The sequence below is a fragment of the Anomaloglossus baeobatrachus genome, chromosome 9 (assembly GCF_048569485.1).
Source record: "Anomaloglossus baeobatrachus isolate aAnoBae1 chromosome 9, aAnoBae1.hap1, whole genome shotgun sequence".
NCBI classification, from domain to species: domain Eukaryota; kingdom Metazoa; phylum Chordata; class Amphibia; order Anura; family Aromobatidae; genus Anomaloglossus; species Anomaloglossus baeobatrachus.
Genome location: NC_134361.1, coordinates 55814329 through 55829634, shown reverse-complemented (window position 1 = coordinate 55829634; position 15306 = coordinate 55814329). Strand labels below are relative to the sequence as shown.

Sequence of the window (15306 nt, the reverse complement as noted above, 5' to 3'; positions counted from 1 at the left end):
TGATATAAGTAACTCAGAAACCCACCTCGTCATAAAATTCTGGGCTTTGGTTATGGTGCAGGACCACAGCGTAAGCATTCGTGGTGAATACAGGTCCTCCAGGCTTTCCATAAATACACTGCGGCCAACAAGAAGTCAGAGTGTTAGGACAATGCAGCTACTCTTATGTGACAGATCACCAGCATATAACTCAAAGATAACCAGGTTATTTTTCTACAACAAAATGCCTAAATCTGAACAGAAGATTACTCTAAGGGTGGCTTTACATGCTGCGATATCCGGCCCGATATCGCTAGCATGAGACCCACCCCCATCGTTTGTTCGCGACGGGCATATCGCTGCCCGTCGCGTACAAAATCACGCACCCCCGTCATACGTACTTACCTGCCCTTCGACGTCGCTGTGACCGGCGAACCGCCTCCTTTCTAAGGGGGCGGTCCGTTCGGCGTTACAGCGACGTCACTAAGCGGCCGCCCAATGAAAGCGGAGGGGCGGAGATGAGCAGGACGTAACATCCCGCCCACCTCCTTCCTTCCGCATTGTGGCCGGAGGCAGGTAAGGAGATGATCCTCGTTCCTGCGGCGTCACACGTAGCGATGTGCGCTGCCGCAGGGACGAGGATCAACTTCGCCCCAGCGACAGCAGCGATAACTGGCAGTGGACCCCCATGTCAGCGAGGAGCGATTTTGGACGTTTTTGCAACGATCCAAAATCGCTCCTAGAAGTCACACGCTACGACATCGCTACAGCGGCCGGATGTGCGTCACAAAATCTGTGACCCCAACAAGATCGCTGTAGCGAAATCGTAGCGTGTAAAGCCCGCTTAAGGCCTGTTTCAGATGTCAGTGATTCTGGTTCATAAGTACTTTTTTTCTACGTACCATAATCACTGACATACAAAGACCCATTTTAATCAATGGGTCTGCTCACACATCAGTGATTTTTCACTGACCACATCTCCGGGCGGCGTACACGCGTGTCCGTGATTGCCGCACAGAGACAAGTCCGTTTTTTTCTGGCATTACTGATGTCCTACGGACCACACTATGGTGTAATCTGTGAAACACATACCAGAAAAACACGGACATATAAAATAAAAAACATTTTCAACTCACCTTTCCAGCTCTGTGCATCCCCCGCTCTCTGCAGCTTCCTGGTCGGCTCATGCATATTCATGAAAGCAGCCAGAGCCGACCCGGAAGTAGCTGCAGAGAGCGGTGGATTGATGCTGTAGAGCCGAGGAGTTCAGCACCCTGGAGAGCAGGAACATGAGAGGTGAGTAATGTCCATGTACAATCACGGAGTACGGATCACGTATCGCGGATTGCACATGGAAAATCACCGTGTGCCGTGAATCACGGCACACGGAGGGACATAGCCGTTTTTTACACGGCAGTAAAGAACGTCTGTTTTTTTTACTGACGTGTGAAATAGGCCTAAATGCTTTGACAAGTTAGGAATTATGCGTAAAAGTATGGAACAAATAATAAAACCAAGATTGTGTTAAATGTTTTTACAAAATGTGACATACTGTATGAAGTCAAATTCTAAGGGTATATGTGCACATGTTTAGTGTTTGGTACAGAAATTTCTGCACCATTTCTTCATCCTGGCAGGAAAAATGCAGACACAAAAACATGCTTTATTTGCAATGTTTTCAATGCGTTTTTTACATGAGTTTTGATGCAGATTTTTCCCACTCTTTAGGCCCCTTCACACGTCAGCGATTCTGGTACGTATGACGCCGTTTTTATATGTACCGGAATCACGGACATACACAGACCCATTAAAATCTATGGGTCGGCACACACATCAGTAATTCTCATGGACCATGTGTCCGTATGAAGCATATCTGTGTGTTCCACATGGAGACAAGTCCGTTTAACTCCGGCAGCACTGATGTCGCACGGACCACACAGTGGTGTGATCCATGTGACACATACCGGAGAAAACACGTTTCTGTGAAATAAAATTAATTTCTATATTTATAATAAAAGTAGATAAGACACCAGCACTACAGTGCTGATGGAGTCACTGGTGATCAAGTGGTCCTGTGTGTAGACCTCATAAAAAAAGGGGGGATTATAATTGTATAGTAGTTAGATCACCACGCATCCAATAGGGATTAGTGAGTAAAAAAACCAAATATGGAATCAAACGCTACCCAGAATAATGTGAGGCTCTTAAAGCAGGTATATAAAGAGTCAAATGGGTCTTTAATGATACAATATAATAAGCAAGAGGAAAAACAATGATTAAAAATATTGGCACACAAAAAAGACGGCGTTTATAGAATTATACATGGAACAGAACCATACAGTGATGAAGACGGATGCACAGTCCTTTGAAACGCGGCGGTTTTGTGGACCCACTGTGAGCTTGTAGCGCTCACCTATTGACCCTGTGACGTCACACGCTAACTTACACGCGACTTCTATACAGTCGTGACACCACTGGCAGGGGTGATCCGGACTGTATCGCGCTTAATTCTGCCCCCCCCCCTCACGATCTTCTCACAGGCGAGTTGAAGCAATAATCAGCTTTTCCAGGGAAGCCATAGTTCCATTATGAGCCTGGCGGACTGCCTGCCAGAGCTGTCACTTGCTTCCGGGCCCGCTCATTATGCTCATGCCTATTCATTGCATCGCGGACCCAGAAACAAGTGTAACCGCGGCACCGGAGATATCAGTATAGACAGCCGCACCGGGGACAGGTGAGTAAAAAGTTTCTACTCTCAGTGTGCTATCATGGATAGCACACGGAGAACACATGTGTGCCAAAATCACAGCACACGGAGGGCAATACGCACCTTTAACACATCCGTGAAAAACGTGTTTTCCACAGACGTGTGAAAAAGGCCTTAAGACCGCTTTACACGCTGCGATCTCGCTTGCGAGATCGCTAGCGTGCGTACCCGCCCCCATCGGTTGTGCGTCACAGGAAAATCGCTGCCCGTGGCGCACAACATCACACAGACCCGTCACACGTACTTACCTACCTAGCGACATCACTGTGACCGGCGAACCGCCTCCTTTCTAAGGGGGCGGTTCGTTCGGCGGCGTCACTAAGCGGCTGCCCAATCAAAGCGGAGGGGCGGAGATGAGCGGGACGAACATCCCGCCCACCTCCTTCCTTCCTCATTGCAGGCGGGACGCAGGTAAGGTGAGGTTCCTCGTTCCAGCGGTGTCACATGTAGCAATGTGTGTTGCCGCAGGAACGACAAATTACATCGTACCTTCAGTAGCAACGATAATTGGGAATAGGGGGGCATGTCACCGATGAGCGATTTTGAACGTTTTTTGCGATGATTCAAAATCGCTCATAGGTGTCACACGCAACGGCATCGCTAATGCGGCCGGATGTGCGTCACAAATTCCGTGACCGTCAACGACATCGCATTAGCGATGTCATAGCGTGCAAAGCGGCCTTTAGTATGCGTGAAATCTGCAGCAAAAATGTTGAAGAAATTAACATCTTGCAGATATAAATCTGCACCAAATCTGCAAGCAGAAAATAAGCAACCTGCGCAGGAGACTTCAGGATTCTCATTCACTTTGCTGGCATCAGGAAATTATGACAAATCTGAGCAGAAAAAAATGTGACAAATCTGCAACGTGTGCACAGGCCCTAAGATGAATTTATGAATGTTATACCCAATTTATTACATCAGTTGGAAGCTGTGTACAATGCAGAATGTACATCCATACGCATTCCTTGTCATGGCTCTGTACAAATGTGTTCGGGGTTGTTCATTCATTATCTTTTTGAAAAGATGAGTGAACAAACCTTTAGAGCTGGCGCGTCTGGCTCATCTATGTCTCGGAATTCAATCTTGACTGCAATATTCCTAGCCTGTGTAAATATAGAAACCGCAATACATTAGAATAAAACCTATCATACAACCACAAACAACAAACTGAACTCATCTATTCACCTTGGCAAATGATTTCTGACTGTCGTACTTTAAATGTAGAGGATATACATAGAGATGGTTTCTGTAGGTGGTGAATGGATAGCAATACTTTGTCACTTCTGGAACAAATTCCTCAACTTCCACTGCAATTTTCTGGGTCTCTTTGTCGTACGGCCTCATGGGTATATATGAGGATGTCACGCAATCTGGTGTAGAAAAAGAATAGAAATCAATGCAAGAACATATCAAGATGTGACTATGAGAAGGGAATGGTTTAAGACCATTCGAGTGATTGTGAGTTTCCGGTGGTGGGAACCTGTCACGGGTGTTTTAAGGGTGACAGACAGTCATGTGGTTTCTGGCAATAGAAGGTCACAGCTTTTGGCTGTACAAAATGCTTCCTGACTTTCTATTGTTCCAGCTGTCAGTATTCATTGTACTAGTTAGTTTTTCTGCTGAATTTTAATCTCTTTCACTTTAAGACCCAGCAGAACCCGCCTTCCATCCAGCTGCTGATTATCAGTATTCTCCATATGCTTAAACAGCAACAATGGAAAGTCAGGGAGCATTGTGCTGGTGATATTATTCAGTTCATTCAAGCTCTGGTTGCAAGCAGGTGGCTTGCTCTCATCTGTGGGATCGTTGCTGAAACTTTGCTGAACTTCTACCTGAGTCATCTGTGAATAAGTAGTTCATGTACTTTTCCCCTGTTTATCCTCTTTGTGTATTCTCTATTGTTTAGTGGAGTTGACTAAGAGCTCATCCCATCCATTTTCATTTTCTACTTCACCCGACTTCATTGTCATCCTGAGGCTCCCTCTGTGTGTCGTGGCCTGATTTTCAGTCACCCGTGAAGATCTCACCGGTGACCAAAAATCCCCTGAGTGACTGAAGTGATCTGCGTGATCAGCGGTGCCATCACAGAGGTTACCCACCCCACAGTTGAAGTCCCCCACCTGAGATCTGTGGCTGCGGGTAACCTGAGTGACGTCATTGCTGATAGCGCGACTCACTTCAGTTGCTCTGTGGAGCTCCCAGAGAGCGGTCGTGGTCTGTGGCCGCTCTTTGTCAGCTTCCGATGTAGCAGAGCTGAAAGCGTTGTGGGATTACGTCGGTCCTGGCGGGGTATTTGGGGACTTTAATAAATTGGTGAAAGAGGGTGGGGGTTTTTTTGTCATTTATTCCAAATACTGTAAAGGATTTTTTGGATGTATGTGTTTATTTTCTTTAACTTACAGGTTAATCATGGAAGGTATCTCGGGGAGACGCTTGCCATGATTAATCTAGGACTTAGTGGCAGCTATGGGCTGCTGCCATTAACTCCTTATTACCTCGATTGCCACCGCACCAGGGCAATTCGGGATGAGCCGGGTAGAGTCCCGGGACTGTCGCATCTAATGGATGCAGCAATTCCGGGCGGCTGCTGGCTGATATTTTTAGGGTGGGGGGGCTCCCCATCCTGACAATACCAGCCTCCAGCCATATGGCTTTACCTTAGCTGGTATCAAAATTGGGGGGGGACCACACGCCGTTTTTTTTAAATCATTTATTTATTTTACTGCACGATATAGACCCACCCACCGACAGCTGTGATTGGTTTCAGTGAGACTGCTGTCACTCAACGTGGGGGCGTGTCTGACTGCAACCAATCATAGGCGCCGGTGGGCGGGGAAAGCAGTGAATACGTGATGGAATAATGAGCGGCCAGCTTTTTCAAAAGCGGAAAAGCCGCTGGAGCTTTGTGACAGCTGTGCAGCGCCGCGCCGGTGATCGGTGAGTATGAGAGAGGGGGAGAGACAGACAGGGAGAGAATAGAGACTAAGAGGGAGAGACCGACTGACAGAGACAGACCTCATTCATTTACAGTGTTCTCTGTAACATGTGATAAATGTATTTAGAAAAACGCATGTCACTAGGATGGTGTGTGTGCCGTCTGTGCTGCGATTTTTTTCTCAGTCTGATTTGAGCTGAGAAAAAAATAGCAGATGGGAGCTGCCTCATTGCTTAACATTGGTCCGAGTGGAATGCGAGATTTTCTCGCATTGCACTCGTGCGAGTTAATTGCAAGTGTGACTCCAGCCTTACAGAGATGTGGCCACTATTGCAGAGTAGTGAGCCACCCCTTTAAATTTGTGAATATTGCAGGATTTTTTTTCATTTATTTTTTTAGCATAGTGATATGAAAAATAAACAAAAACCATTAGAAAAAAATGCACATTTATCATAAGTTCCTGATCTAAACATTAGGTCAGTTTTCTGATTACACATTCACTTTAAGAATTATCATTACAATTTGAGCTCCTTCTTTTGGTGACTATATGTAGCTTAACCACTTGCAGTGTATGTTTATGCAAGGGATTTTAAGCCCATTAGCAAAACTGGAATACATATACAGCTAGAAAGATTATTAAAGGGGTTGTCAACCTGTGGCGATACTATTCTTTTTTTTACATGCAAGTATTTAGAGGTAACAATTATTTTTTTTCTTATTGAGTTGTGCCTTCTATAGCCTTTGGGATTCCCTGTCTATTGCTTACTGTAGAATGAGCTAACTGAGAATCTGTCAGTGAGCTAATTCTGACGGGAGAGTACATAATGCTTTCTGAGCTCCTCTCAGCTGAGTTATGACCTCAAACCACATCAAAGTTGAATATGCAAAAAAACAAAGAGCCTGTAAAAGCCAAGTGGTGCAACATTTTTAAAGAAACCCGGCTGAAAAAAATGATTTTTGACCAAAATATGTGTTTAAGTAAAAAAACAATTGAAATAAAAATTACGTTAAAGATGGACAACACCTTTAGAAATTTTATTACCACAGGGTTTTAGTATCAAGGTTGGAAATTTTGGTGAGATCCCAAATGGGATTTCACAGGGTCACAGAGATGGAGTTCAAATCGATCTGTGCAGGTATAAATGAATCAGATAATGAGACGTGTTCACTGCTTGAGCAGAATCTAGCTTCTGACCCGTGTATTAAAGAATCTTGTGATTATACAATACAACATTCGACTTCGACCTTGGAGCAAGAACAAGGAGTCAACATCCCTCATCCGCAGCACCCTTCTCTCCATTAACTTGAGCTGTGCATCCGTTTTTTTGTTTTAACATCCCTCATCCCACATGGTGTGAACCAAATGATTATGAATTCTTTCAGTATGTTATGAATACCTCTTTGCTCATTGTTCATTTTGGCTTCATTATCTTTGTTAACACTTTGCGGAACACACATCTAAGAATCATATTATGAAGCTTCTATGTGATAACATAATTTTACTGTTGCAGAATTATAAAAACTAGTAATTTGAGTATTACTAATGTCCTATACTGTAATACTATGACTACTGAAGACGTAAACATTTTATAGTAAACTTCTTACTTGAGAAGTCGAGAGGAACACAGTCGACAGTGACGTCCAGGTGTCCAGGTATAATTTGGAGCTTAGTCTTTTCTGGTCTGTGTCGGGAAAATATTATTGAAAAAGTGTTAGTTAAAGAAGAAATAAAAGTATGGTATATTAAAAGGAAAAAAATAATTGTCTTTTTCTGAATAGGTAATATATTTTGTCCAAGACCTCTCTACCAATGGGATGTTTTTAAACCAGATCTTGCAGGTCTAAACAAATCTGACGGCAGCACCGGATAAAGGGGGAGATCCTAAACTGGGAGGTTATCTTCAGTAATTTTTTATTATTTGATTCCACATGTAGAAAGCTGTTTAACTCCTTCCATCTGCATCCAATTTTTGTGATGCAGACGATATTCTGTAGCTGCTGCCAATCAAATAACAGTGCATTTCACAAACTTTACTTGCCTGTATTTTAGAAACTATACATCCGATCTCACAACTCAGGGGTACTTTAGACGCTGCGACATCGCTAGCATCGGCTAGTGATGTCTAGCGCGATAGTACCCGCCCCCGTTGTACAAGCGACATTCTGTGATAGCTGCCGTAGCGAACATTATCGCTACGGCAGCGTCACACGCACTTACCTGGTCGGCGACGTCGCGGTGACTGCCAAACAATCCCTCCTTCAAAGGGGAGGTGCGTTCGGCGTCACCGCGACGTCACTAAGCGGCCGGCCAATAGAAGCGGAGGGGCGGAGATGAGCGGGACATAACATCCCGCCCACCTCCTTCCTTCCGCATTGGCGGCGGGACGCAGGTAAGGAGATGTTTGTCGCTCCTGCGGCTTCACACACAGCGATGTGTGACGCCACAGGAGCGACAAACAACATCGTACCTGCAACAGGAGCGACATTATGGAAATGAACGACGTGACACAGATCAGCGATTTTTGACTGTTTCACGCTCGTCCACCATCGCTCCTAGGATTGACACATTGCGATGTCGCTACCGGCGCCGGATGTGCGTCACTAACGACGTGACCCCAACGATATATCAGTAGCGATGTCACAACGTGTAAAGTACCCCTAAGGGTATGTATAGAATCAGCCTGATAGTGCCAGTATAGTACTGGGTTTAGCTTATATAGGAAAATCCTCGTGGTTGGTCTCCTTTAATGAATTGGGTCCTAAGAGTCTCTTTCACGACTGACGATCATTCAAGCTTTCAGTCACAGTGCACAATACATGCATTCAATGAATAAGCCATGTGCCCCAATACTTTTGTCCTTACGGTATATCTTCCCTCTTGCACATTTATCTAATAAAACTACTCATTTTAAACATGTGGTAGAAATAGGAAAAAAGAGAATTTTGTTTATTTACCGTAAATTCTTTTTCTTATAGTTCCGTATTGGGAGACCCAGACCATGGGTGTTTAGCTTCTGCCTCCGGAGGACACACAAAGTACTACACTTAAAAGTGTAGCTCCTCCCTCTGAGCTTATACACCCCCTGGTGAGCCAGTCCCAGCCAGTTTAGTGCAAAAGCTGAAAGAGAATAGCCACCCACAAGTAGAACAGAGCAAGAGCCGGAACAACCGGAGACTCTGTCCACGACAACAGCCGGTGATAACACGCGGAACAAGAAATTGCCAACAGGCAACAGGGAGGGTGCTGGGTCTCCCAATACGGAACTATAAGAAAAAGAATTTACGGTAAGTAAACAAAATTCTCTTTTTCTTTATCGTTCCTTTGGGAGACCCAGACCATGGGAGGTTCCAAAGCAGTCCCTGGGTGGGAATAAACAGAAAAACTAAGAAGTAGGCAGAACCTAACTTCACAAATGGGCGACAGCCGCCTGAAGGATGCGTCTGCCCAAGCTCGCATCTGCCGAAGCATGAGCATGCACTTGGTAGTGCTTCGAGAAGGTATGCAGGCTAGTCCAAGTGGCAGCCTGACAGACTTGTTGAGCCGTAGCCTGGTGCCTAAAAGCCCAAGAGGCACCGACAGCTCTGGTCGAGTGTGCCTTGATCCCCGGCGGGGGAGGCACCTGAGTACTCTGGTAGGCGTCCGAAATGGTCAATCTAATCCAACGGGCTAAGGTCGGCTTAGAAGCAGGGAGGCCCTTGCGCCGACCTGTGGTTAGCACAAAAAGAGAGGTGCACCGCCTAAGCGCGGCGGTGCGAGACACATAGATCCGGAGAGCACGCACCAGATCTAGAGTATGCAGCGCTTTTTCAAAGCGATGAACAGGAGCCGGACAGAAGGAAGGTAGGGTAATGTCCTGGTTAAGGTGGAAAGGAGAGACCACCTTAGGAAGAAAGTACGGAGTCGGACGGAGAACCACCTTGTCTTGATGAAAAACTAAAAAAGGTGACTCCGAAGAGAGCGCAGCCAAATCAGAGACTCTCCTGAGGGAAGTTATGGCAACCAGAAAGGCCACCTTCTGAGAAAGACGATACAAAGAAACCTCCCTAAGAGGCTCAAAAGGGGGTTTCTGCAATACTGTGAGGACCAAGTTAAGGTCCCAGGGATCCAAGGGCCGCCGATAAGGCGGAATGATGTGAGACGCGCCTTGCATGAAGGTGCGGACCTGAGCCAGCCGAGCGAGACGCCGCTGGAACAGAACTGACAGAGCTGAGACTTGTCCCTTGAGAGAGTTGAGGGACAGTCCTAGCTGCAGACCGGACTGTAGAAAAGACAGAAGGGTCGGCAAGGAGAATGGCCAAGGAGGATGGTCTGTAGAGCGACACCAGGACAGGAACATTTTCCAAGTCCTGTGATAGATCTTAGCGGAGGAAGACTTACGGGCCCGAGTCATAGTGGAGATGACTTCAGGAGGAATACCAGAAGCCGTCAAAATCCAGGACTCAAGAGCCACGCCGTCAATTTGAGAGCCGCAGAATTCGGGCGGAAAGAAGGGAATTTTGTTTACTTACCGTAAATTCCTTTTCTTCTAGCTCCAATTGGGAGACCCAGACAATTGGGTGTATAGGCTATGCCTCCGGAGGCCGCACAAAGTATTACACCAAAAGTGTAAAGCCCCTCCCCTTCTGCGTATACACCCCCCGTGCTCCCACGGGCTCCTCAGTTTTGGTGCAAAAGCAAGAAGGAGGAAAAAAATTATAAACTGGTTTAAAGTAAATTCAATCCGAAGGAATATCGGAGAACTGAAACCATTCAACATGAACAACATGTGTACACAAAAAAACAGGGGCGGGTGCTGGGTCTCCCAATTGGAGCTAGAAGAAAAGGAATTTACGGTAAGTAAACAAAATTCCCTTCTTCTTTGTCGCTCCATTGGGAGACCCAGACAATTGGGACGTCCAAAAGCAGTCCCTGGGTGGGTAAATAATACCTCATAATAGAGCCGTAACGGCTCCGTCCTACAGGTGGGCAACCGCCGCCTGAAGGACTCGCCTACCTAGGCTGGCATCCGCCGAAGCATAGGTATGCACCTGATAGTGTTTCGTGAAAGTGTGCAGGCTCGACCAGGTAGCCGCCTGACACACCTGTTGAGCCGTAGCCTGGTGCCTCAAAGCCCAGGACGCACCCACGGCTCTGGTAGAATGGGCCTTCAGCCCTGAGGGAACCGGAAGCCCAGCAGAACGGTAAGCTTCGAGAATTGGTTCCTTGATCCACCGAGCCAGGGTTGATTTGGAAGCCTGGGACCCTTTACGCTGGCCAGCGACAAGGACAAAGAGTGCATCCGAGCGGCGCAGGGGCGCCGTACGAGAAATGTAGAGTTTGAGTGCTCTCACCAGATCTAACAAGTGCAAATCCTTTTCACATTGGTGAATTGGATGAGGGCAAAAAGAGGGTAAGGAGATATCCTGATTGAGATGAAAAGGGGATACCACCTTAGGTAAAAATTCCGGAACCGGGCGCAGAACCACCTTGTCCTGGTGAAACACCAGGAAAGGGGCTTTGCATGACAATGCTGCTAGCTCAGACACTCTCCGAAGTGAAGTGACTGCTACTAGGAAAACCACTTTCTGCGAAAGGCGTGCGAGAGAAATATCCCTTATTGGCTCGAACGGTGGTTTCTGAAGAACCATCAGCACCCTGTTCAGATCCCAGGGTTCCAACGGACGTTTGTAAGGAGGGACGATGTGACAAACCCCCTGCAGGAACGTGCGTACCTGTGGAAGTCTGGCCAAGCGCTTCTGAAAAAAAAACACAGAGAGCGCAGAGACTTGTCCCTTAAGGGAGCCAAGCGACAAACCCTTTTCCAATCCGGACTGAAGAAAGGACAGAAAAGTGGGCAAGGCAAATGGCCAGGGAGAAAGACCCTGATCAGAGCACCATGACAGGAAAATTTTCCACGTCCTGTGGTAGATCTTGGCGGACGTTGGTTTCCTAGCCTGTCTCATAGTGGCAATGACCTCTTGAGATAATCCTGAAGACGCTAAGATCCAGGACTCAATGGCCACACAGTCAGGTTGAGGGCCGCAGAATTCAGATGGAAAAGCGGCCCTTGAGACAGCAAGTCTGGTCGGTCTGGTAGTGCCCACGGTTGGCCGACCGTGAGATGCCACCGATCCGGGTACCACGACCTCCTCGGCCAGTCTGGAGCGACGAGGATGGCGCGGCGGCAGTCGGTCCTGATCTTGCGTAACACTCTGGGCAACAGTGCCAGCGGAGGAAACACATAAGGGAGTTGAAACTGCGACCAATCCTGAACTAAGGCTTCTGCCGCCAGAGCTCTGTGATCGTGAGAACGTGCCATGAATGCCGTGACCTTGTTGTTGTGCCGGGACGCCATTAGGTCGACGTCCGGCATCCCCCAGCGGCAACAGATCTCCTGAAACACGTCCGGGTAAAGGGACCATTCCCCTGCGTCCATGCCCTGGCGACTGAGAAAATCTGCTTCCCAGTTTTCCACGCCCGGGATGTGAACTGCGGAGATGGTGGAGGCCGTGGCTTCCACCCACATCAAAATCCGCCGGACCTCCTGGAAGGCTTGCCGACTGCGTGTTCCTCATTGGTGGTTGATGTAAGCCACCGCTGTGGAGTTGTCCGACTGAATTCGGATCTGCTTGCCTTCCAGCCACTGCTGGAACGCTTTTAGGGCTAGATACACTGCCCTGATCTCCAGAGCATTGATCTGAAGTGAGAACTCTTGCCGAGTCCACGTACCCTGAGCCCTGTGGTGGAGAAAAAACTGCTCCCCACCCTGACAGACTCGCGTCCGTCGTGACCACCGCCCAGGATGGGGGTAGGAAGGATTTCCCCTTCGATAATGAAGTGGGATGAAGCCACCACCGAAGGGAAGCTTTGGTTGCCTGAGAGAGGGAGACGTTCCTGTCGAGGGACGTCGGCTTCCTGTCCCATTTGCGTAGGATGTCCCAATGAAGAGGACGCAGGAGAAACTGCGCGAACGGGACTGCCTCCATTGCTGCCACCATCTTCCCCAGGAAGTGCATGAGGCGCCTCAAGGGGTGTGATTGACCTTGAAGGAGAGATTGCACCCCCGTCTGCAGTGAGCGCTGCTTGTTCAGCGGAAGCTTCACTATCGCTGAGAGGGTATGAAACTCCATGCCAAGATATGCCAGCGATTGGGCCGGTGTCAGATTTGACTTTGGAAAATTGATGATCCACCCGAAACTCTGGAGAGTCTCCAGCGCAACGTTCAGGCTGTGTTGGCATGCCTCTTGAGAGGGTGCCTTGACAAGTAGATCGTCCAAATACGGGATCACAGAGTGACCCTGAGAGTGGAGGACCGCAACTACTGCAGCCATGGCCTTGGTGAAAACCCGTGGGGCTGTCGCCAGGCCGAACGGCAGTGCCACGAACTGCAGGTGTTCGTCTCCTATGGCGAAGCGCAGGAAGCGCTGATGCTCTGGAGCAATCGGTACGTGGAGATAAGCATCTTTGATATCGATCAATGCAAGGAAATCTCCTTGGGACATTGAGGCGATGACGGAGAGGGATTCCATCCGGAACCGCCTGGTCTTTACGTGTTTGTTGAGCAGTTTTAGGTCCAGGACAGGACGGAAAGACCCGTCCTTCTTTGGAACCACAAACAGGTTGGAGTAAAAACCGTGAGACAGAATGTCTCTGACTTAGACCGCCATGGATCGGAGTTCCTCTGATCCTTCTGAGGCCTTTTGTACGAGGAGAATTGGGACCTGCCCGCACCCCGAAAGGACCGAAACCTCGACTGTCCCCTCCTCTGTTGGGGTAATTTTGGTTTGGCCTGGGGTAAGGATGTTTCCTTTCCCATGGATTGTTTGATGATTTCATCCAGCCTCTCACCAAACAAACGGTCGCCAGAAAATGGCAAACCGGTTAAGCACTTTTTGGAAGCCGAATCTGCCTTCCATTCCCGTAGCCACAAGGCTCTGCGTATTGCCACCGAATTGTCGGCTGCAACCGCCGTAGGCTCGCAGAGTCCAGGACAGCATTAATAGCGTAGGACGCAAATGCCGACGTTTGAGAAGTTATGGACGCCACTTGCGGCGCAGACGTACGTGTGAGTGCGTCAATTTGCGCTTGACCCGCTGCAATAGCTTGGAGTGCCCCTACGGCTGCGAATGCTGGAGCAAAAGACGCGCCGATAGCTTGATAGATGGATTTCAACCAGAGCTCCATCTGTCTGTCAGTGGCATCCTTGAGTGAAGCCCCATCTTCAACAGCAACTATGGATCTAGCCGCCAGTCTGGAGATTGGAGGATCCACCTTGGGACACTGAGTCCCGCCCTAGACCACGTCCGGGGGGAAGGGATAACGTGTATCCTTAAGGCGCTTGGAAAAAACGCTTATCTGGACAAACTCGGTGTTTCTGGACTGTCTCTCTGAAGTCGGAGTGATCCAGAAACATACTCGTTGTACGCTTGGGGAACCTGAAACGGAATTTCTCCTGCTGAGAGGCTGACTCCTCCACTGGAGGAGCCGAGGGAGAAATATCCAACATTTGATGTATGGACGCGATAAGATCATTCACTATGGCGTCACCATCAGGAGTATCAAGGTTGAGAGCGGCCTCAGGATCCGAATCCTGATCAGCTACCTCCGCTTCATCATACAGAGAGTCCCCCTTCTGAGACCCTGAACAATGTGATGAGGTCGAGGGGATTTCCCAGCGAGCTCGCTTAGGCGGTCTGGGGCTGCGGTCCGTGTCAGAGACCTCACCCTGGGATCTATGAGACACCCCGGGGGAACATTGTTGTTCCAACTGAGGGGAACCAGGGGGCAATGATTCCACAGTGCCCATAGTCTGAGATACCGGTCTGAACTGCAAAGCTTCTAGAATCTTAGCTATAGTTTCAGAAAGTCTGTCAGTAAAAACTGCAAACTCCGTCCCTGTCACCTGGACAGTGTTAGCTGGTGGTTCCCCCTGGGCCCCCCTTAGCAGAGGCTCTGGCTGAGCAAGTGCCACAGGGGCCGAGCAGTGCACACAATGAGGGTCAGTGGAACCTGCCGGTAGCGAGGTCGTACATGCGGCGCAGGCAGCATAGTAAGCCTGTGTTTTGGCACCCCTGCCTCTTGTGGGTGCCATGCTGTTGTCTCCCCTGAGCAACACAATAGGGTATATAGCCAGAAATCCACCGTGCACCATACAGTGTAAAGTATAGCCTATAAACATATAATCTATAATTACACTTCAGCACAAGTGGGGCCAGCACCTCAGGTGCTGATTACCGCCCGCTTAAAGCGGTTGTGTGGCCACCAGCATCCCTGCCTGGGTCCCCCAGAGCTTGTCTCCCCTCTGCAGCGTCAGGGGAGCTGACAGGAATGGCTGCCGGCGTCCTGAGGAGAGGAGGGAGCCGTGGGCGTGACCCAGAAAGTGCGGGAACTGGTGCCCCACTGTGCACAGTGAGGGGGGTGGAGTATGCAAAGCATGCTCCAGCCCTCAGTGCTGCCGTCCTGTACAGCGTCCCGCCCTTCACCTGACTGGCAGGGCTGGGGGCGGGAAGAAAAAGAGACTAGGCCGCAAAAGCCGGGGACTCGAGTTATCAGCGCGGCCGCCGTATAAGCGCGGTCGGCGCGGAAGTCCCCGGCGCACTAACAGTCCCAGCCGCGCCGCAGTGATAACAATGGCAGCGGCGG

At 48.7% G+C, this 15306-nt stretch overlaps 1 protein-coding gene across 4 annotated transcripts in view; it reads right to left on the bottom strand.

The window, feature by feature from the left end:
* DOCK11 (dedicator of cytokinesis 11) overlaps positions 1-15306 on the bottom strand; it is a 449693-nt gene that overhangs the window by 264396 nt on the left and 169991 nt on the right. For all 4 annotated transcript variants that reach the window (XM_075323721.1, XM_075323722.1, XM_075323724.1 and 1 more), the window contains exons 16-19: positions 7290-7366; positions 3935-4119; positions 3787-3852; positions 26-118 (exon numbers count right to left, since the gene is read on the bottom strand). In XM_075323721.1, coding sequence (XP_075179836.1) covers positions 26-118; positions 3787-3852; positions 3935-4119; positions 7290-7366 — 421 coding nt within the window. The remainder of the gene's footprint in view (positions 1-25; positions 119-3786; positions 3853-3934; positions 4120-7289; positions 7367-15306) is intronic.